The sequence below is a fragment of the Hippoglossus hippoglossus genome, chromosome 13 (genome assembly GCF_009819705.1).
Source record: "Hippoglossus hippoglossus isolate fHipHip1 chromosome 13, fHipHip1.pri, whole genome shotgun sequence".
NCBI classification, from domain to species: domain Eukaryota; kingdom Metazoa; phylum Chordata; class Actinopteri; order Pleuronectiformes; family Pleuronectidae; genus Hippoglossus; species Hippoglossus hippoglossus.
The window spans coordinates 14,058,105-14,079,602 of record NC_047163.1 but is presented as its reverse complement, the minus strand read 5'-3'; the positions used below and the strand labels follow the sequence as shown (position 1 = coordinate 14,079,602).

The 21,498-nt window shown below is 44.9% G+C and overlaps 1 protein-coding gene across 1 annotated transcript; it reads right to left on the bottom strand.

Annotated features, from left to right (window-relative positions):
• Positions 1–331: 331 nt before the first annotated feature.
• tiparp (TCDD-inducible poly(ADP-ribose) polymerase) lies at positions 332–21,084 on the bottom strand. The gene is made up of 7 exons (XM_034604118.1): positions 20,721–21,084; positions 18,662–19,717; positions 10,738–10,927; positions 10,011–10,198; positions 4,682–4,987; positions 2,980–3,237; positions 332–1,726 (listed from the first exon to the last, which is right to left on the bottom strand). Exons 2-7 carry the CDS (start codon positions 19,690–19,692, stop codon positions 1,537–1,539), a joined length of 2,163 nt encoding a protein of 720 aa, XP_034460009.1. The 5' UTR covers positions 19,693–19,717; positions 20,721–21,084; the 3' UTR covers positions 332–1,536.
• Between the last annotated feature and the right edge of the window lie 414 nt (positions 21,085–21,498).

Genomic DNA, 21,498 nt, shown 5'->3' with positions numbered 1-21,498 from the left:
TTAAAAATTCCCTCAGTGTTCTTGAGATATCATGTTTACATGACTGGGACAGAGGAACGCACAACCCGAAAAACACAAAAAAACGTTTCTGTGTTTAGTTTGGATTAAGGAGTTGCAGTAGCTAATCTTATATGCATTTTATAATGAGTGTCTAATGCATGAAGTCTGTATTATTGTCATTTTGCAGTGAGCAAATTCAACCTCCTCCACTGATCCCTCTCAGATTTACCGAATGATTACAGGAATATCAGGCGGGCAAAAAAAAGCACTTACTGTGTCTAATAAATGTGAATTTACATGATTTGAATAAAGCACCAACTTCAGCAGGTAATCGTTTTTCTCTTTTAGTTTGTTTATTTAATCAATGTTACATTAAACTAACATAAATAAACATTTTTATGAACAAAAGGCACACAGTTCAAATATAAACAGAGAACGTCTGTACAGTTTGTCTCAGTAAAACATGTCTACTGTCTCTGAGCGAGAGAGCAGTCCAAGAGAGATGAGTTTCAGGGGGTTCGCTGACAGAAAGCTTAAGTGCCGCCGCAGCTGCAGCATAGTCGTCGTCGAGTCTCAGTGGGGAAACTATACACTCTTCAGTCCCCTGCGAGGAGTCAAAGTGGCGAAGAAAAAAAAAAGCCAACCTGCGAACAGCACTTGCTTGTTGTGAAACCTCTTCCTGGAGATTTTTAATGTGTGGATGTCCATTGGGGAGAAGTCCCACTGAAACTCACGTCCGTTGTCTGGTTGAAGAGGCCACAAGATTCATGTCCACTAAATTAAAAGATTCAAACACGCAGCACATACACTTGAAAAAAAAAACATACGGGCCGGAGGCTGGGTAAACACTACGATTTTTTTTTTTTTTTGCAAGAGAATGACAGGGGGTCGGTGTTGCCTTGGTTTATCTACGGAAGGCTCTGACTGGTCGGTTTCTGCTTCCTCAGAATAATAAAAAAAAACGGGCCATCGATCATTCACAGTACTGACGAGATGCTAACCGTCTACAACAGCGTCTGTCCTGATGTGGAGTTCATATACAGCCGTACGACTAAGTCAAAATGATAAGGGGGACTAGATTTGTTATTTTTCCAGAAAAAAAAAAAGGTAGCTCAAATCCTCTCAGATGATCATCACAAGGCTCCTGTTCCAACTAGATAACAAAGTGTGGTATCTGAGTCCAGTCGAGCGTGTTGCAGCTGCTGTCAGTTGTCATCCACGTCTGCGAGCAGGAGGAAACAGGTGCCGTCCTTTGCTACAGTTCCAGTTTTGTCTGGTTGTTCCTTACTGCAGTCCAGTCTAGTTTTGGATACAGTTGGCTACAGACCAGGATCTTAACATATTTGCAAATATTTCATAGATTTTGTTTTGATCTGCAGCAGATGGGGAAAAAACAAGATCCAAATGGAGTTGGCTAAAGCAACAATAGACCAAATTTTCATCTTGAGTGGCAAACTCTACCTCTGTGACACAGATGAAAGCAAGCTATGAGCAAATATTTGCAAATACAGACAGATCCAGGTCTGATCCGGGGGGTTAGACGGAGACGGTGCTGGGTACCTCCTCGTAGTGAATGATAAAGTAAGGGTAACTCTGGTCGTCGTTGAAGATTACGTAAATCTGCGGGTCCACCCAGTTGTCCACACAGGAGTCATAAAGGTCACTGGAGGAGTCGCGAGGGTTGATGGGTGGCGGCCGTCGCATGGAGGGATTTCCTACAGTAAACCTGTGCAGACAAAGAAGACGGAGATGAGGTTAGTTATGTGGTCCGGACTATAAACCGACAAACAATAGTCTTTGCATTTCCTACTTTTCCTGAGGAAAAATGCCTGCAGACAGATTTCCATTCACTTCTGCACGTCTGCAGTTACAGAAGAATAATTTACAATCTAAAAGAAAACTCGTCTAAATTTAATGATTACAAGGCAGCCGCTCCTCTGTGTGTTTGAGCGCACCGTAAATAATATAAGCATATGCTGTAAGTGCATGGAATGAATGTACTATAAGTATATGAAATAAGTCAGTGCATTTTAACCAGTTTGTTTTGCCTCCCTTAAATATTCATGTCAAGCCCTAAAGACCCATAATCCATCAATCTTCATACAACTTGCTTTGGAGTCATAAATAAAACATGTTAGAATAAGAATATTTTCAGCTCCAGACAGAGACACAGGGTATGACTGAGAGTCTGTGTGCCAGATACAGTTTCAGACAGGGGAGTTAATCACATTGTACAGATAACTTCTATAGTTGAACGAGGTCTGGAAGCAATGTCTCTGCCTGGGCCGTGGAACAAATTGAACCCAGGTTGGGAGTGGAGGGGGCGCTGTGAGTGGGGTGTGTGTTTCTTTTTGGGCGCAACACACACTGTCTACTGCAGCATAACAACTTTGATGATGCACAATGGCCTCAGCCAAATCTGCCGTTTTGCATGTATCGCCCTTGATTTGACTCGCAGCTGAAGGAATTTGGACGAGCGTCACGCATAGCATGACTTAATGCTGGTTGATGGAAAATAATCTCGGGATTTCAATAAACCAAATAAAGGCTATAACGTGTTCTGAGTATTTAATTTGAAAACACTGACAGTGAGTGGGAGGGGAGGGGTAGCGACAAAAAAAACAGATTTTGTTTCGGAAGAGGTGGAGCTGGAGGGAAGATACTTGTCAAACACATCGAACTGCATGTTTAGAAAAACAAAAACGTGGAACTCAAATACAAGCTGGATACATAAGGCCTTAATTTAGCATTTAGTAAACTATGTTTCTTCCAGTACACACCTCAAAACAGAGGATGGTGTCTCTAGTATTAAGAAAATGGTGCTTCTGCAAACAAACATATCTGACTGCTCGGTGAAAAAGAGTAAAGTGGATATGACCCAATTAAAAGGCGACCAAATTGAAACAGCCCATCACCTTAAATCAAATTGTCACAATCTAACAACAACATTACATCTATAATGACGGCACCCACACACACCTGCCAGTGAGGACTTTGGCCAGGAACATGCAGTGGACTCCTTTGGGCGAGCGCTTGGAGAAGTTGTGGGAGTAGACAGCCTTGCGGGCGAAGTAGGAGCCCTGGCCGAACATGGTGGCGTGCTTGCCGCAGACTCGCGGGTCGAAGTTGTGCTTGCAGATGCCGTCCACCACGTCGGCCGAGGTGCCGTGGAAGAGGTGGCGCTCGCTCAGCAGCCGGTCCATCTCTGACATGCGCCGCGACATGTACTCCTTCTTCCTGTGAGAGCAGAACAGATGGTTGAAACAAACAGATTCTCAGTGTTTGGGGTATTATTATTTTTAGTATTGATAAAAAAGTAATAAACAAGAAAAAGACAAAATATATATATATAATCTGTATAAAAACAGGCTGATGCACAAAGTTCAGTTGAGTGCAGTTCAGCTTTCTATTTTAAAGTTGTGATCAACAGCTTGTTTTCTCTAAAACAGGGAGAGAACATAGGGACTAATCCATTGTTTGACCAACACACGCACGCACACACAGCTTTTTGATGTGAGCGGATCAATCAGGCATGTTGAGGCGAAAGCGCTTTCGAGCCAGACAGGCTGTGACCCAGGCATGACCTCCTTTGACCCTGTGGCTTGAAGCAGGACCAACACTGCATGCATCCAAGGCAAGCACACACACACACCACACACACATATTCTTCTATCCAATTTTCCAAGCTGATCAACTTCCTTTGACATCAACGAGCAGCCACACACACACACACACACACACACACACACACACACACACACACACACACACACACACACACACACACACACACACACACACACACACACACACACACACACACACACACACACACACACACACACACACACACACACACGGTTTTGCCGTCATCGCCCGAGCATGTGAAGGAGAACTTGACTGACACTGACAGAGGGCATCACTTTCAGGCAAACACACACACGCACCCTGTCACTCATTGTGAAACTGTGCTGCACCAGTCAGTGTGGGAGAGTTTAAATGTCACAGCTGATAGGACCTGCTCTGCTCAACCGCAGCGGTTAGCGAACACCATCATAGGCAAGCATCTCCCCATCCGCCGCGTTCAGACACCACGTTGGACCCGTTCTCACGAAGTGCCACACAGCTGGTCCCACTTGCCCTATTTTCGCTTTTCTTCCTGCTCTCACAGTGTCTCGTTCACCCTGTGTTTGTTGTTAGGAAAGGTTTCTATTCTCGTTTCTTTGTGCAAGAACATATGCAGCTGCGTCTATCATATTCCAATAGTTCCAACAACTGAAATCTGGATAAGAACAATACATTTTGGGCCACAACAGCAAAGTATGTGAAACAAGGACAGAGGTGGAACCAAAGAGAAGTGTCTCCAAGTGAGGTCAAATCTCTTAACTGGTAAAAAAAATGAATTGCTATCAAAAAGATTTCTGCTTAAAATCATACCATGCTTATGACTGATCATTTCAGCAAATCTGCAGAGTTACAGTCAACAAAACAACCACAAATGCGTCAAACTGCGATGCCACAACTGCACCACAAAGCCCTTACAGGAAAAAATACATTCAAGAGAAATTAAGAAGCTCAAACATGATGATTGATTACTGGAAATAGTTTATGTATAGTTTAAATAGATTAAGATTAACAGAACACAGGAAGTTCTTTAAAAAAGTTTTGCTTGTCAGCTCACCTCTTATACTTCTCCCAGAGGAAGGGGTTCTGTACACGCTGGATCTTGATGATCCTGAACTTGGTCTCCGACACGGTCTTGTGGAAAAGGCTGTACACTGTGCGGTAGCTGCGGTCCTCACGCGATACCGGCACCTGCAGGAAGTCCTGGTTCATCATCATAGGCAACCACGTTTCTGGGAAAAGGCTTGGCGGGTTGGTGGTGGTCGGCGAGAGGGGGTGCGATAGGGACAGATCCATGGAAGAGGAGGACAAAGAGGAGGAGGATGAACAGGGGAGGGGAGGTGCAGAGAGACCACCCAGTGTCCTATAAAGAATAGAAGAAACACAAGATTAGATTTTTGATTAGAGGGGAAATTAATCATCAACAGTTTTGATAATTAAGTGTTCAAGCCTTTTATCAAGGGAAAACATTTGCTGTGAAGTCGACGATTAATCTAAAACTAACACACTTATAAATAATGAGAATAAGTGGAGATTGCAGCTCATTCTTTGTGTGAACACTTTTTTTGGGTGCTGCAGCACATGTGATACAACTGTAAATTCAGACAGGTTCGTGAAAACAACTGTGTCATTTAGTACTTTGCAGTAATACAGGCAGTGCTCGATTGCTGAGTACACAGACAATTAATCATTAAAATTATTGGATGATGTAAGTATGTCTACCACAGCAGGTCATCTGTTGACTAACACTGATACAATACAGCGTGTAGGGGGTTAAAAGGGAGCATTGATTTCTATTAGAGGAAATTTATCTTAAAATCAACAATTGATGATAAACTCAAATCCCCATAAGATACTCAAATAATAGAAGAAAACCGGGTACACACAGTGGAAAAGAAACTCTGCACATAAGGGAACTGCTGCCTCAGCAGACACCACAACTCAGGCAACAATAAGATCTGAATCATGTGGGTAATATAAGAACTAACATTTCAACACATGAACCCCTGTCATAAGAGTAAAAGAGCTGAGAAATGAAAGTCAACAGTTCTCTCTTTTAGTTGCTGAACGGTATAAAAAAGTGTTTCAGTTCACATCAGTCCAGTTGGTGCAGTCTCCTTCACCAGGGCCCATCCCTGCTGAGGGTCAGTGAAAGCAGCAATCCAGGCTCGTTCATTTAGAGCAATGGAAGCATCAGCAACACGCCGCACATCACAGCGTGCGACCCATCTCCCTGACTTCCTCAGCCTTCATCCCCACGTGTTTCCAATCAAGGCTGCATCCTGACGTAAAACAAAACTGATGTTCTGCTGCTACAAAGTCTGCGCTTTCAAAAACCGTGTCCCACCAACTGTCGACAGCGGCGTGACTGCGCTGCAGAGCGAAGCCGAGCAGCCAGCAGCCGTCGCCGAGCAAACAAAACAGCAGGGTAGCGTGCAAATGAAAGCAGTAACCAAACAAGACAATGGGGAGGCAGAGTGAGGGATGAGACGAAGACAGTGGGGGGAAGAATGAAATGCCAAGTGTGGAGCTGTCGTTGAAGTGACAAAAAAACTATTGTGTCTGGCATTTGAGTCAGTCACAGTGGTTTGGCTGTCAAGTTATCACTCTGTAAGTGTAAATGCTGTTAGCCCCATCAGCCACAAGAGAGTGTGTGCATGTGTGTGTGTGATCAGAGTGTGACTCTGAGTCAGCGTGACAGCTTTCCTCATCTCTTTTCTCTCTCTCTGGTCTTGTCCATCCAGTCTCAATCTTTTGCCGCAATCAATGTCTCTATTCCCCCATGCGCTTTGAAAAAGATCACAGACAGGCTGCTGCAGAAAACGAGTGTGAAATGAAAAAGGGACAGATAACAAGAGACTGATGGGGTTTTGGGGGGTTAGGGGGAAAAACGAGTGAAAAGGTGAGGTAATAAGGGAGGGAGGGAAAGATGGAGATGACCGAAAATAACATCACCAGGAAAGAGAGAGAGAGATAAATGACAGAAGATGAGGGAGCGAGGGAGGGTGCCAATCAAGCTGATGACCTCAACCTCTAAGCCCAGCACAGATTGTTCCTTGTACACACACACACAGACACACACACAGACACACACACACACTAGAGATGCGCGGATCGGCTCTGACAACATCTAATTCTGAATGTATGCTTGGCTCTTTTGCCCATTACCCACCGCTACAGGTGATAATATGGTACGAAGGCTGGTTTTAATTAAATTTACGTTTATTTTTAGAAAAACTTAAATGGCAACAGATATTGTATAATTATGGAGTCCCTCCGGTGACATTTGGGGGGAAAACAATGCGTGGCCACAAAATAATAACGCATGGGAACGACTTAATAACTTGTGGACTTATTAAATCTTTTATCCTTCCCTTAAAGTAGGTTTATCCTATGAAATTTTAAAAAGTATTTAGGGGAGATTGGCGCAGGGAGACTGGTGCAGTCCGTCCTCAACGACATGACACAACACTGTTGCGGTGCACACTCTCCTTAAAGGGAACGATAAAGGAAGTATAATACAATGTCTGGATGGTTAAGTCGATCCCCACCGCCTCTATAATGGGCTTTAGTTTGACACACACTGACTGAAAATGTTTGCAAATACTGGTCAATAAAAACACATGGACCTATTTTGTGTGCTATGGCTCAGGGGGCATTGCTGTGCGCCTGTTGCATCTCCTGTTAAAATCTTTATTGTATTTCATAGGATAAATCTACACAAGCATGTGCATGAAGGTCCCTCTCACATTTAACAGATTCCAATAAGACAGGTGCGCGTAGGAAAGACTGAAAGATAAGAAAGACTAAGAACTGCATTGCATGATAGAACTGCAGCTGAAACCAGGTCTGACTGTCTGTGCAGATGGTAAAAACGTTTTGGACCCTAGTGTGAGCATGGTGTAGCTCCAGCACGCAGCACGAGCGAGCATTGTGGGACATAGTGCTGCAAATAGTGCTGAGATCTCTTATGTCATGATGAGAAGTGTGAAAACTGCTTTGGTTGGTAGAACATGGCACCTAGATAAGCCAGATATTTAATGGGAAACAAAACTTGTTTTAGTTTTAAAATGCTGTTTTCAACTAAAACGCAGTAGTATGGATGCAGCCTAAGCTGAGAACATTCCCCTAGAAGTAAAAAAAATTAATCAACCCTCCGACTTGAATGGTTTGTGGAGCCGGGACAGGCCTTTTTTTCCTCTGTGATCACATTTTTTGTCTCCACCGAGTGATTAACTGCAGCACACACACAACAAACAGATAAAAAAAAAAAGTCCCAGGATAAAATCCCTTCATCCAAATTCCAGCTTCCCACAGTCGCTTTTCACACTCACTAGCTCTACTCTGCAAAAAAACCCCGGTCTGGAACCCATTTAGACCTCTCTCACTTCCTGTCACCATGCCCCCTCTATCTCCCTCTCTAACTCGCATTCTCTTTCTCCCTGTTCCTACAGCTAATTTCCCTCTCTCTATTTTGTCTCTTCTCGACAGTCGGGCCCTGCAGGAACAGCTCGTACTGTCGTTCACTCTGTGTGGGATGCTGGTAGGAAAATGCCAGAGCTGCCTGCTCTGCACAGGGAGTGAAGAAAAAATAATCTGCAAATGGAATAAGACCACTCTAGTTGTTTGCATCTGGTATCACTAGTTTGAGGAATAAATCTGAGGCGGGTGCAGCGAGGCAGGTCGCTTCACTGCTGTAAAGAAAATGGCAGCTGAGAATTTCTGAAATCAGCTTTTAGAGAATTAAAATATCTCATATAATACAGAGATTTAGTTTGTTCACTGTTTAAGAAATAGAAGAAGTAACACTGGTTTAAATTACTGATGTCTGTTCGGTCTCTTGTCCTCTGTGCTGTCTGTTCTCCTTTGCCTCATTATCTCCTCGTTTGTCTGGTTCAGGCCTACGTCATTCTCCCGTGTCCCGGAGACTCCACCTGATTTGCCAAAAATCTTAGCTGTTAATGTGGGCTTTGGCTTCAGCTCAGACTGCCAATGTGCCCCGGTCTTGCAATTGGATTAAAGGTGAATGTGGTGTTCAGAGTCTTTTGAGTATTCAGCCCTGACTGTGACATTAGCATTGTGTACCGACCTCCGTGTGCCTGCCTGTCTCCAAACAGGAACTCTGGACACTCACAGAACACGGAGAGCCACGGGGAGAGCCAAATGTGTGCGTTTGTTTGTGCGTATGTGCATGTGTGTGCGTGTGCGTGTGCGTGTGTGTGTGTGTGATGCCAGACACTTCGAGGACCTTGTTTTAATTGTCAACGTAGGGTTCATATCCAAAATACAAGATGTTCTCTAACAGGGTGGTATATAAGAGAGAGAAATAAAAGCAGCAGTAAGAGACAAAGAGAGGCATGAGGGACATCTACCTCTGAACTGATCCTTCCTGCAGCTTTGCAGAACTATTAACTAGCAGCAGTTCTAAACCCTCGTGCTTATCAGTGTGCTTGGTTATTCTTCATAGCAGTTAATATACTGCCTGGAGATAACCTTTATAGGCAGTAGAGGAGTTTAACTTTGCTGTCTCCCCCCAGTTATGTTCGACGTCAGCTACGCACCGGAAGCCACTGCTGCATTTTGCACGATATGAAGAAAATAAAAAAAAACACTGTTCTGTGTTGTTCCCAAGATGTAAATATAAATAGATAAATAATCACACAAATGTTCATGGCTATTTATGCACCAGTGCCCGGAAGTTCAATGTGTGTCACAACACAATGACGGGAAAGGTCAACAGTCAGCATCCCGAAATAAAGAAGAAGAGGAAATTAGCTTGTTCATTCACGTGCCATTTTTATAACACTGCCGATCAGAGTCGCAAAAATCTCTGTCTAGAGTCATTTGATCTGATTGTATCCATTTCCATTGCAGAAAAAAGCCAGATGTAAGCGGGTGTTAGTGGGTTTTCTGACTGGGGGAAAAAGAGCTTTAGTCTCTGTGGGTGCTCACAGCAAAGGGCAAAGGTATTTCAAGTATATATTGTGAGATGCCTTAATGCTCTGTTTTGTAAGATAATAAAAGAAAATTATTTTGTAATATGGATGATGTGCAAAGATTGTTTCCGTCTGGAATTTATAAATTAGCCAGTTATCTGGGAGAGGACAAAAAATACTCTTTATCGAGTAAATCTATAGATATGTAATAGTTCATTAATTCATTTGTAAATTCATTTGAAAATTACTATAAATGTAGTGTCTTCTCTTATTCTTTTTCCCCACGTTTTTTACATTTGATATCAGAAGATAGTTTTTGTAAATTAGGGGCGTCTTGTATTCCCATGGAGCGATGGGCCCAATGATATGCCATGATGCATTAAATACACACATATATATATATATATATATATATATATATAAATATGTATGTTGAAAGTGTTTACTTACTGTAGGTGGGGTGTAAGCATTACAGAGGACATGAACATCGGCCGCCTCTTGATCTGGCGTCTGAACCCGAAGATGGCATTCTGCTGGAAGCCCTCCCTGATGTTGAGGATGTACTGGTTCTGGAGCGTATTGAACCGCACCTCCTTAAGACCCCTCGAGCTCGCCTCCTCTATGAGCTTCACCACCGGCTGAAGAGGAGAAAAAATAAAGGAAAGAAAAGAATAAAAGAAGACAAAGAGGAAAAAGAGATGAAAAGGAGTTTAGACTTGTTTATTGTTTTTATATAGTCAATCTATTCTCCATTTATATTTAATAAAAGAAGAGACATATCAGTGAACTGTGGTGCAATGTACAGACTAACAAATTGATAACAGATAACACACACACACACACACACACACACACACACACACACACACACACACACACACACACACACACACACACACACACACACACACACACACACACACACACACACACACACACACACACACACACACACAAAGAGAAAAGCAATCTTCTGATTTAGTGGAATTGCAGTTGGCTATGAACAGCTGTGTCACAGGGGGTATTCAGGAAAGTCAGTGTGTTTGTGTCAGTGTGCATGTGTCTGAATTGATCCCATCACAGTGGCGAGACAAGTGATTGGTGTGGGCAACATTAATGCGTCTGGTCTCATGTTCGTAGCGCACGCACGCACACACACACAGACAGAGCAGCTCACCTCTGAGTATTCCCTCCAGCCAAAGTTGTCTCTGCAGTAGTACTTCCACACTGTGTGACAGCTGGGGGTAGGATTTGGGATTGTTGTGGGCGTGGGCGAAGGGCTGGGGGGAGTGGTCAGTCGTCTGACCCGGTCAAACTCCAGATCACACACTCGCATCGCCCCGAAGTCGAGAGAAAACACTCGACCCCTGCAAGGGAAAAGTCAGAGCCATTGTTAAAAAAAGAAGTGAGGAGGAATAGTAAACATTTATACAGTCAGCTAACACAGGGCGGTGGCACGTTGACCTTGTCGTTAAATGGTCACAGTTTATATTTCCAGCAGCGGGCATGCAAGGCCGGTCATGCGGCTGCTGATGGAACCTTAATTTAAACCGAGTGCCCGGAAGCAAGATGACCAAACCTCTAATTGCTTGCTCAGTGTGAATCACACAGGATGACAACAATCGGCTACATGACTTACATGCCACATGGAAACATGCATGGATGAAAGCAAATAAGACAAACATGATAAAATGATAGAATGATAGAATGTCATCTTAAAGATTTACACATTAATCATCTTAATCACTCTTACTAATGGTGAAATTCACTCAAAATTGAGACACAGCTTATGTGTCTTGCTCAAGGGCACGTCAGCGGATGACTGTAAAAACATGGTGGGGGGTCATGCTAAGCTTTCTGGTCAAAGGTTGAACCGTATATTCACAATTTCCAGTGAACACACACAATCTGCTATATAGTACAAACACATAATACTATTTTGTGCACACATACAACCTCCCTTAACCCCAGTTTGTCTCGACAAGCGGGGGTCAAAACCCCACTGTGTGTGTGTATGTGTGTATGCATGTATGTGCTTGTATATGTGCATCAGTCTCTCTACTTTACACTCCTCTATAGGACCTCTGGCAAAGGCTTTCTGGGTCAGACATACCACACAATGCAATGGCACGCTACGCCATGGACGGCAGACAGAAACATACACTGCATGCTACAGATACACACAAAACACGCACACTGGTAAAACGCACACAAACACACACAGAGCCTGAAAAAGTGTTAATGGGCTCATCGATTTTTGCCGGGGAACTAATTGGATGTAATGTCAAAGGTGAGACATTGGTGAGAGTGCATGTCCGGAAATGTGTGTGCGTGTCAAGCAATGGTTGAGTTCTGGTAATGTGTGTGTGTGTGTGTGTCAGGTCTGTGCTAAATAAAGCACTGAAGCAATTACAGTTTCTATAACACAGAGATGCTGAGAAAGGAGGGAGTGTGTGAACTTGAAGACACAGAAGTGAAACCACATATTATAATGGGTACACGGTATACAAGTATTCAGTTTCATCCACTTTAAGTGCATTTACTGGACACACATGGTTTCAGTGATAATGAGGTGCTGAGTCATTTTCCCAAACAAACTTCCATGCACACGGATACGAATGCTAAAATGATGTACTCATATATTTACGGCTTGTGCTGCTGCTAAGTCACGATGTGACTGCATCTCTGTAAGAGGAAGTGAAACAGGAGTTCATTCACTGAGCACGTGCCGATACAAAACGGTATTTGAGCAAGTCAGCGACCAGCCGAACACGCAATTACGAGAAAGATCTATAAAGCAGATGTCCTCCAGAACTGCTCTCAAGTAACTAAAAAAAGGGGGTTTCGGTTTCACGTGAGAGTATAAACTAAATTAAAAAAAGGTAGAGGCAGTACATAGAAATGGGTGCCACAGACACACATATTGTCTGTGACATATTAAGTGCGAGAACAGAACATCTTTTAATTCACATCTGGACACTTTGTTTTCTCAATTTCCGTCTCACTTTGTTCTATCACCTCTCTGCTCTGTTCCCTGTTTCACTGCTTCTTTTCTGGCTCTCCACACATCTTTGTTCTGTTTTTTTCTCCTTCTGTCGGAACAAGAAAGTGCAGTAGATGCACCTGCATGCCCCCCCTTTTCTGAGTACAGAACAGTTTCTCCCAGGAGTGGTACGTCACGATCACAACAGCTCTCGCAGATGGCTGTGAATTCAAGTGACCTACGGTGCACCCACTGACACAAATCTGTATATATTTAGGTTTTATTACAAGGAATTTAAGTGAAATATGTCACATTTACAGGCCGTCTCACTCATTACCAATATATCTCTGTCTCTTTCACACACTCAGATGAGGACAGGTCTCCAGGGGAGTCAGGCTTACTTTTTTTTCTCCAAAGTCTTTCACAGAGTCCTTTCCTTTCTCTCTCTCTCTCTCTCTCCCACACACAGCCTGGTTTGTGCCGTTCTAAAAATAAAATTCCGCCGGTTAAATTAAGTGCACTGAGATTCGGTGCATTCGACCCGGAGGCCAATCAAAAGTTGGAAAGGGACACAAGGCACGCCCACTCCGGCATGGTCTACACTCGCGAGGCCATGCTTAAAATGTCGGTCTGCTCACACAAAAACACACACACACGAGAAACTCAACTGAAAAAATGCGAATTGAAATCAAGAGATCTTGAGAAGTGTATTTGAATTTGACATTTGGATGGAGAAGGCTGCTGCTGACTTAGGAGGGAGTGTTAGTATGCTGAAGGCAAAAGTAAGAGGCCCTTGAGCAAAAATAACTTGGCGCTGAACCATGCACCGAGCCTGCTGCTGCTCTTGTGTCAGGTAGCTCCCAGGTGTGAATCACTACACAATGTGAGAGCAGGGTGTTGCTGGGAAAAAAAGGAGTTCAGTGAAACCTTTTCCTGAATAAATAAAGGTTAAAAAATACACACACACACACACACACACACACACACACACACACACACACACACACACACACACACACACACACACACACACACACACACACACACACACACACACACACACACACACCTTGGAACTTTCTCACGGCTGCACACATTAGAACCCGCATACCAGCATCAGTCATGCTATTGTCAACGTCATAGACTAGAGAGAAAAAAAACAACACATGAGCGCTCGCTCACTTTCGTACACGTACACGCATGCATTCTTTCAACCGATTTCATGTACACACACGCAACCTTCGTCCAGTCACGCCTAGGTAAGTCAGACAACCAAATCTGCTGACGAAGGCTTCCACACACACACTACCTTTATGTCATGGGTTCGTTTTATTTCCTTGTGTTGAATATATGTAATTTCCAGGCATGTCTTTGAGTGTGCTACATTTGATTTTGTTTTTCAGCTCTAATAGCTTTGAATAACATGACGTCAACCACATAAACACTCACAAACACACACACAGCTGAGAGAACAGTAAATAATGTCCACTGCTGTCTCCTGCATGTCCCGGATTGTTTTGCAAAGAGCATATCTCTCTGTCCTCCTCTACACCACATCATGAGGCTCATAGTTTAGCGTGTCCTCTTTAACCTTCTCTCTGAAAATTGAAACGCCACCGTGGATTCCAAATGTGAAGCAGTAAGATGAGGAGATAAAGAGTTTGACATTAAAAATAACACTTAAGACAAGATCTGATAGAGGAAACGGGAGAAAGAGTGAACGGTCTGAGTGCAGAGGCATATCTCGCACACATTTCCACTTCTCTTACACCTCTTTGGGGCCTTGAGGGACAAAGGAGGGATGAAATAATGACACAAAGACAGAGAGAGGGGGAGGAGAAGAGAGGCCGGGGAGGAAACGTATAGAGGACGAAAAGATCCACGCAAGATAAGATAAAAATGAGGAAGAGATTGAGAGAGACGGGGAAATAAAAAGATAAAGGCAGACTCTGAGTAATAAAAGGCAGAGCGACCCAGACCTCGCCCCACTGATTCATGGCATGGTCTGTCTGACACATTATAGTCACACATGCAAACAGCGAACACATTTAGACTGATTATCTGACATTGCTGCTTTTCACACACACAATCAGTAACAAGCCCTTATAGACACAACCATCCTTGACATCCTGAACGCAATGAGGTAACATGGAATCCCCCACGATATAAACACACACACATTGGTGTCAGGTCGCTCTGCCCTCGGTGCTCGGTGACTTTTTATGTCAATTAATGACAAGCAAGGCTTTTATCACCTGGCCGACAAAAACGCCTCCCTCTTTCTTTCTCTCTCTCTCTCTCTCTCTCCCTCTGTAGCTCCATCCCTCTCTCTCTCCCACATACACACATGAAAAAATGTGTGCTTCGTTGTGGTAACATAAAAATCAGCGAGCCTTTGTCGAAGACTTAAGGTTCCCTCTTGCACAGATATTCCAGGAAATTGGTCTAATTACGAGAGATTTGGTGGAGAAGTTGTGTGTTCCTGTAAATAACTGTCTGTTAACAAAAAACTGAACGGCAGAGGATTATTACAGTATAACTTTTAGAAGCGATGACTGTGACATTCCTCCTCAGTGCTGAGTTCATGACTAAAGCGGATTAGCCAGTCTTCCATTCCTGCTTATCATATGGATGGGATTAACCTGCGCTATGGATCATACACACATGGGAACAGCTCAGAACACACACACTTTCTTTTCTGTCCACTCCTTTTCTGCCACACACACATACAGGGCAGAAGGCATAACAGGCCTGTGTTACCATACCGACAGAAGAGCTTGTTAAGTCATCTGATGCTCTTTAGATCACTAACAATGTTATCATTTGGCCATGGTAGCCATGGTGATGCCTACGTCTGTGTGTGTGTGTGTGTGTGCTTGCGTGAATGAAAAGATAGCCTGGATCACATTTCTGATGGAAGTATGAAAGATCACATGCACACACACTCTGTGCAACACAAGGCTTCTCAAGTAAATTACTTAACCAAGTACCGAATAACCAGAACAGGGTGAACACTACACAAGTTTCCTGACTGTTCCTCTCACAAACCACTCCCGAGTTTACCCAGTGTCAACATGCCCCCGAAAAACCAATTAAATCCTTTTCACACCCACCAACGGCAGGTCGACCACCCTCCTGACCTCTCACCTGGGTTGAGAGGAGGGCAAAACCCAAGTAACCACTTCAAAAATGTAATAATATGAAAAACAGGAATTAGCCGGTGTATACGAAACCTGCAAACCTGTCGGAGAGGTCATGTGTTTCAGGTATGAGAATGTTCCACGTCACGTTAAATGTTTTACGTTTTCACTCAACCATTCTCAAACAGACAAACCTGTTTTTAGGATCAGGGTTAGAAAAGCTTCCAACATATTTTAGGCACATTTTTGAGTTTTATCCCTGAGCTGCATGGCAGAACTCAAAAACTAAAAGAAAGGTTTATGATTAATAATGGCTGTGATGAGAAAGTATTAGACAGTAACTGGTTATATGTTAATTGGTTGTACAGTGTCCAGAATAGTATAATTAAGTGGAAATGTGTGTGAATTCAGTGATTATGCAAAAGATTATCTCTGAGAAAATTCACAATAACAGAGAACTAGAGCAAATATCTCTGAGTAATACAAATATTAATGCTGTGGAAATTTGTGTTCATTACAAACTTAATAACAGTCTTTTTTGCATATCTGGTTTCAGATGGTGAGCCAGATGGTCCTGCCTGACTGTATGAGAGTGGAACACCCTCAAAAGGCCTCTGAAGAATTTGGGTTGACACCACCAGGTGCATATCCTGTTTGTGGGGCAATATGCACTTTGCATAGAGTTTCAGTTTGAAACATGAGTCAACAAGTCAAGCACACAGAGGCATACAAGTCTTTGTACACACACACACACAAACCTGTCTCTGTGTGTGTGTGTCTGTTTGTGTGTGTGTGTGCAGTCCACACAGATGTAAACAAAGACAACACATGGCCGTTCAAAGGCTGTGGCAGCTCACAAAGGGTCTGATGATGTGATCGAGGGTGTGGATGTGTCCGGGGTTGGAGGATTTAATGGCATGATGCTGTGTCACTGGCTATGTAACATGGACGACAATAGTGTGACAAAAAAGTGCTTGAATTTTCTGATTGTGTTAACAGATTGAGCGGTTGTAACAGGATTGTGCATAAGAAACTTAATGTGGTGTTTTAATAAAATTGAGTTGCCCTCAAGACATCTACGCCTTAATCAAACAGTGATTAGGCTAATTCAGTGCTTGCTGATTTTAGGACAAATAAGGCAGTTACTACTTAATAATGTCTGCTTTCAAGTGCAAATGTTACTAGAGCCAAAAGGCGAGTTGATTATTTGATTAGAAGAAAACTCACTTGCCGCTGATATTTCAAACAGGAAAACGCAAATGTTCCCCATTTCTAGCTTTTCAGTTGTGAGGATTTCCTGCCTTTCTTTATATGATATATAACAAATGTGAATAAATAATTACTTTGATTCTTGGTCTGTTGGTTAGGCAACACAAGTAATTTGAAGATGTCACATTTGGCTTTTCGAAATTGTGACTGTAGGTAAAATTAATTTTGAATGTTTAGTGGGATTTTTTTGAGACCAAACAATAAATTGGTTAGTTGAGAAAATAATCATCTATGGAAGTAACCATTAGTTTGGTGGCTAGCACAAGAAATTCAGTAACAAACCTCAAACGAGAGAGACATATGTGTGGATATACTAATGAGGATATAAACTGAATAAACAATGCGGTTGACCTGTGTTTACAATAAACACAGGTCAACAGGGTCCTCGAACGATTTCTCATTGTGTGTGAACACGCCTGCATACAGTACACTTTCACAGGAAGCAGTGCATGCTCCTTTATGTCACCCTACTAGGGCTTGCCAAGTGCTTGCATGTGTGTGTGTATCTATGTGAGTGTGTGGGAGAGTGAAAGAGAGGTTTATCTCTGTCTGCTAAAAGACGTGCGTGTGAGCAGAGCAAGCCACTGAGCTTCTCTGTGCAGCCGCTTCGTGTGAGCGTCTGCATGCCAAGCCGAGTGTGCGTGTGTGTTTGTGTGAGTGTACACAGTGGTGTGCAAGTCTATGACCGAGGGAAGGAGAGAAGCTGCCAAGTGCGTCTGTGTCAGTGACCGCACAAGGCAACCGAGGGTCATGGAAGTTCACAGCTCTCTGCCATGAGTGCTGTAAAGTCTGGTTAGGACACAGCCCTGGCCAATCAACGGGCTCGCGTTGGGAGCAGGGGAATACAGGAAATAGATAACCGATATCAGGGCCGGGAGATGGAGTGCCATGCCTCCGCAAGGGCACGATAGCAAAGTTCAAATAAAGTGATACATGGAGGGTACACATTAACTGGAAGACGTGAAGGCCAGACACACAAACACAGGAGATAGAGTGACTAACACATACAAACATGCATACATAAACCACATTTGCTGTGCAAAGGGTCGAGAAAGAAACTCTCATACGGACATAGTCGCTTGGCCACAGTCCATTAGCCACACATGCAGAGAGCAGCTGTGGAGTCAGAGCTTTCAGTTTGATACCGGTGGTGAAACTGAAGTGGGAGCTCGGGCTGAGGTCTACTGTTTCCATCACACCGAACCAGAAGTGGCTCATCATTCACAAGCAGCCTATCAGCTTACTGCACCATTGTTGCCATGTCACAAGTGCCTATCAATTTACTGCACAGTAGCCTTTTCAGCAGCGCTTACAACCGGGAAATGTACTGGTGGGGCTGCAGTGTACTGTCTGTTTCAACTCTATCGATCCAGGATGAGGATTTTGTCTAAATTCTTTAATGTTATAAGTGTATATTTTTTTGAGAAGTTATTCTCAGTATCATGTCAGTGTTGTTGCCCACAATGAACAGAAATGCTGATGCCCCTCCACAAGTGCATGAATTGTAGTTTCACTTCCTGTTCTGAACTGATTGAACTGAAAGCGAATTGACCCCCGACCCACAGACATAGATCCAAAATAAAATTAGAGAAGAGCTCTGGTGTTGCTTCTCCTCACAGTTGGATCCTGTGTGTAGAGGACACGGTATATACGCAGTGTAATATGTAAAAGCCAGCAGGTTACAGTAAATGCTACAGTGGGATACTTACTGAAACTTGAGCCTGACTTGCTCATTGTCAGGGTTGCAGTAGAGTCTCTCCAGCTGTTCCTGGGAGTCATCCGCTATGCTCTGCCACGTCTGACTACTGTTCCTGTGGATCTGCCAGTGGAAGGGCAGCACAGTGTGGTGGTGGGCGCAGTCGTTGCCATAAACACACTGTCCTTGTAGGAAATCCACACAGATGTCCACTGAGTCTGACTGGTGTGTGTGATACTGGAGCTGAGTGAGCAGCTCGAAAACCAGGTCCAGGGAGGCCTCTTCACTTTTATCCTGAAATAGTACTCCTTTGTTGGGCTGTAGGAGGAGGGGAAGGGGGTCCTGAACTCCAGCACAGTCTTTGACTGGAAGGTTTTTAGCCCCAGAGGTTAAGAGGTCATTGCTTTTGATGGGCCCCTCCTGGCGAGGGGCCTGGGGTGCAGCCAGGGGAGGTATATCCCTGACGGGCGGCGTTATTGTCACTGTGTTCCCGGCTGCCCTGGGGGCAGGCTTCAGCTGAAAGCAGCGGCTGTCGGGGGTCGGGTCGGTGATCTTGGGTCGCTCCCCTCGTCGCTCCGTCTCCTCCAGCTCCGCAGTAGTATCGGCTATTTCCACATCCCCGTCCCGGGCCATCAGCCCCGCTACCACAGCCCCGGCCGCGGCACCGTCCGCAGCTCCCGGGGTCTTGAGACACACCTGCCCCATGCGGCCCTGCTTCACCACGGCCGCCGCGCACAGGTTGCCCGGCGTCCGACCCGGCTGGTTCCGGGGAACAAACACCCCATCCCCGGACACCAGCGTGTCCGTGCGTAGTAGCGTGGTAAGGATGGGGTCCTCCAGGGCTCGGTGGAGACATTTGGAGTCCAATTTCCTCTGCTTCTTCTTGAAATAAGGTTTCACCAGCGGTATTTTGTCCGGGAGCCCCACGATCTGCCGCTCCGTGAAGCCTTCCCCTTCGTCCATGTTTAGACTCACATCCAGAGAGATGCCGGTCGGTACGCCCGCGTCTGCGGCTTTCTGGAGAATGTGCAAAGTTGTATCCATGATCGTCTCCTACACCCCGACAGTCCTGTAAGATAAAGAGAAGAGAAAGAGGGAGTCATAGAAGTCAACACCTCCGATCCTTCAGTTTCCAAAGTGGAGTCATCCTGTTGTAAACAGCGATGATTAATACGAGCTATTAAAATAACTGTCTTTCCTTTCCTGGAAACAACCATCGCTCCGTGAAAACTGAAACGAAACCCGTGTTACCCTCTGTAATAAATATACTACCGCTGGTGTGATCCCAGAATGACCCTGCAGATATAGCACGGTGATCCGACATGAGAAGCTCCTACAGGGGTGTTACAGCAACAGTCTGTTCCGCTGACTCTCCTGTGGACCAGGCGGCAAGTGAAGCGGAAAAAAATATTACCTAACCCCTCTGTGGGGAACTCGAGCCCGGAGTCACCAGCCTCAGATTAATCATATGAGGAGGAGGAGGGGGGGGGGGGGGACGCGGATCATAGCAGGACACCGTCCTCCAGCTTTTTTTTTTTTTCCTTACCCGGGTGTCTACAACGTCATGCCCGCAATTACAGCTGCGTCTCAGGAGCAGCAGCGATAAAATCACCGCTGTAACAAAACCCCTCTCTCTCTCGGGACTAGATATTTTGATCACGGGTCCGATACGAGGCCACTGCCGTCTACGTGCCGCTCACACACCGCTGCCCGAGCAAGTTTGCACGTAGGCTACAGTCCACACACACACACACACACACACACACACAGAGACACACACACACACACACACAAGGCATTGCGGCGGAGCAGCGACAAAAGATAAACGAGGGGCACCCCGACCGGAGCTTTCTTTCACCGCCTCCCCCACAGCAGCGCTTCCGTCCCGGGGAAGCACTTGTTCGACGCACACGGAGCTTTTCCACAAGCTTTTTAAAAATAAAAAACACCCGTCAGAGAAGCACTGCAGTGGGCAGGCAGGGTCAATTGTTACCACACGACCGGATTTACGAATACGACGGATACCCTGGCTGCATTTCTGATACACACACACGACAAAAAGAAAACCCTACCTGCGCGATAAAGTCGGCCCGTCTCCCCCTGGTCTCGACACTCTTTGGTGGGTAAAATCCAGTGCGCACATCGGCGGAGCTCCGTGTCCAGTCTGGGGGATATAAAAAAGGCCTGGTAGGTAAGTATCCGTGTCTGGACGCCACCGTAATCCGGGTTAGCGCTGCTCGTGTCCCGCCGCTGCCCCCGCCGCTCTCATGCTCGTGTCTTGTTCGACTTCATGCCGTCCCGTCCCTCTCTTTGTGTCCGTCTGGCGGAGAGGAAAGAGGCGCAGGAGCTGAGGACACGGACCGACAAAGAGCGGAGCACAGCTGTGGAGAGAGACGCTGCTGCCTCCCGGCTCCGCGCAGCCAGGCCCCGCCCCGTAACCTGCTCACAGGCGGGGCTCCGCTGCAAGCAGGCGGGGAGAGGGAGGGAGGGAGGGAGGGGGGAGAGGGAGGGAGGGAGGGAGGGGGGAGAGGGAGGGAGGCGTCTGCTGGTGAGCGGAAGAAGCTGCATGGGGGTGTGGAGACCCGAGGGGGCCCTCTATCCAGGGCCCCGGATGTAATAAAAAGTGGAGACTAGTACAACACACTTCCCTAACTGCCAAATGAAATTAGACATGGAATTTGTATTTAACTAAAATACATCCGTGCACTATTGTAACATGTAAAACACTCAGATCCATGGTTTTAGCTCAATAATGCGCATTAGCATAATCAAAGATTTTTTTCGACATGGGCGGACTCATCTGGTAAGAGCCCCCAGGTTTTTTTGTTTTTGTTTTGTTGGGCCCCTATT

Bases quoted from the DNA above. Each gene is read 5' to 3' on its own strand.
- tiparp (XM_034604118.1), bottom strand. From the start codon at position 19,692: ATGGATACAACTTTGCACATTCTCCAGAAAGCCGCAGACGCGGGCGTA. The intron at 10,928-18,661 runs GTAAGTATCCCA...TTTCCCTTGCAG, and splicing joins CAAGTCAGGCTCAAGTTTCA to GGGTCGAGTGTTTTCTCTCG. The intron at 3,238-4,681 runs GTGAGCTGACAA...CTGCTCTCACAG, and splicing joins CTCTGGGAGAAGTATAAGAG to GAAGAAGGAGTACATGTCGC.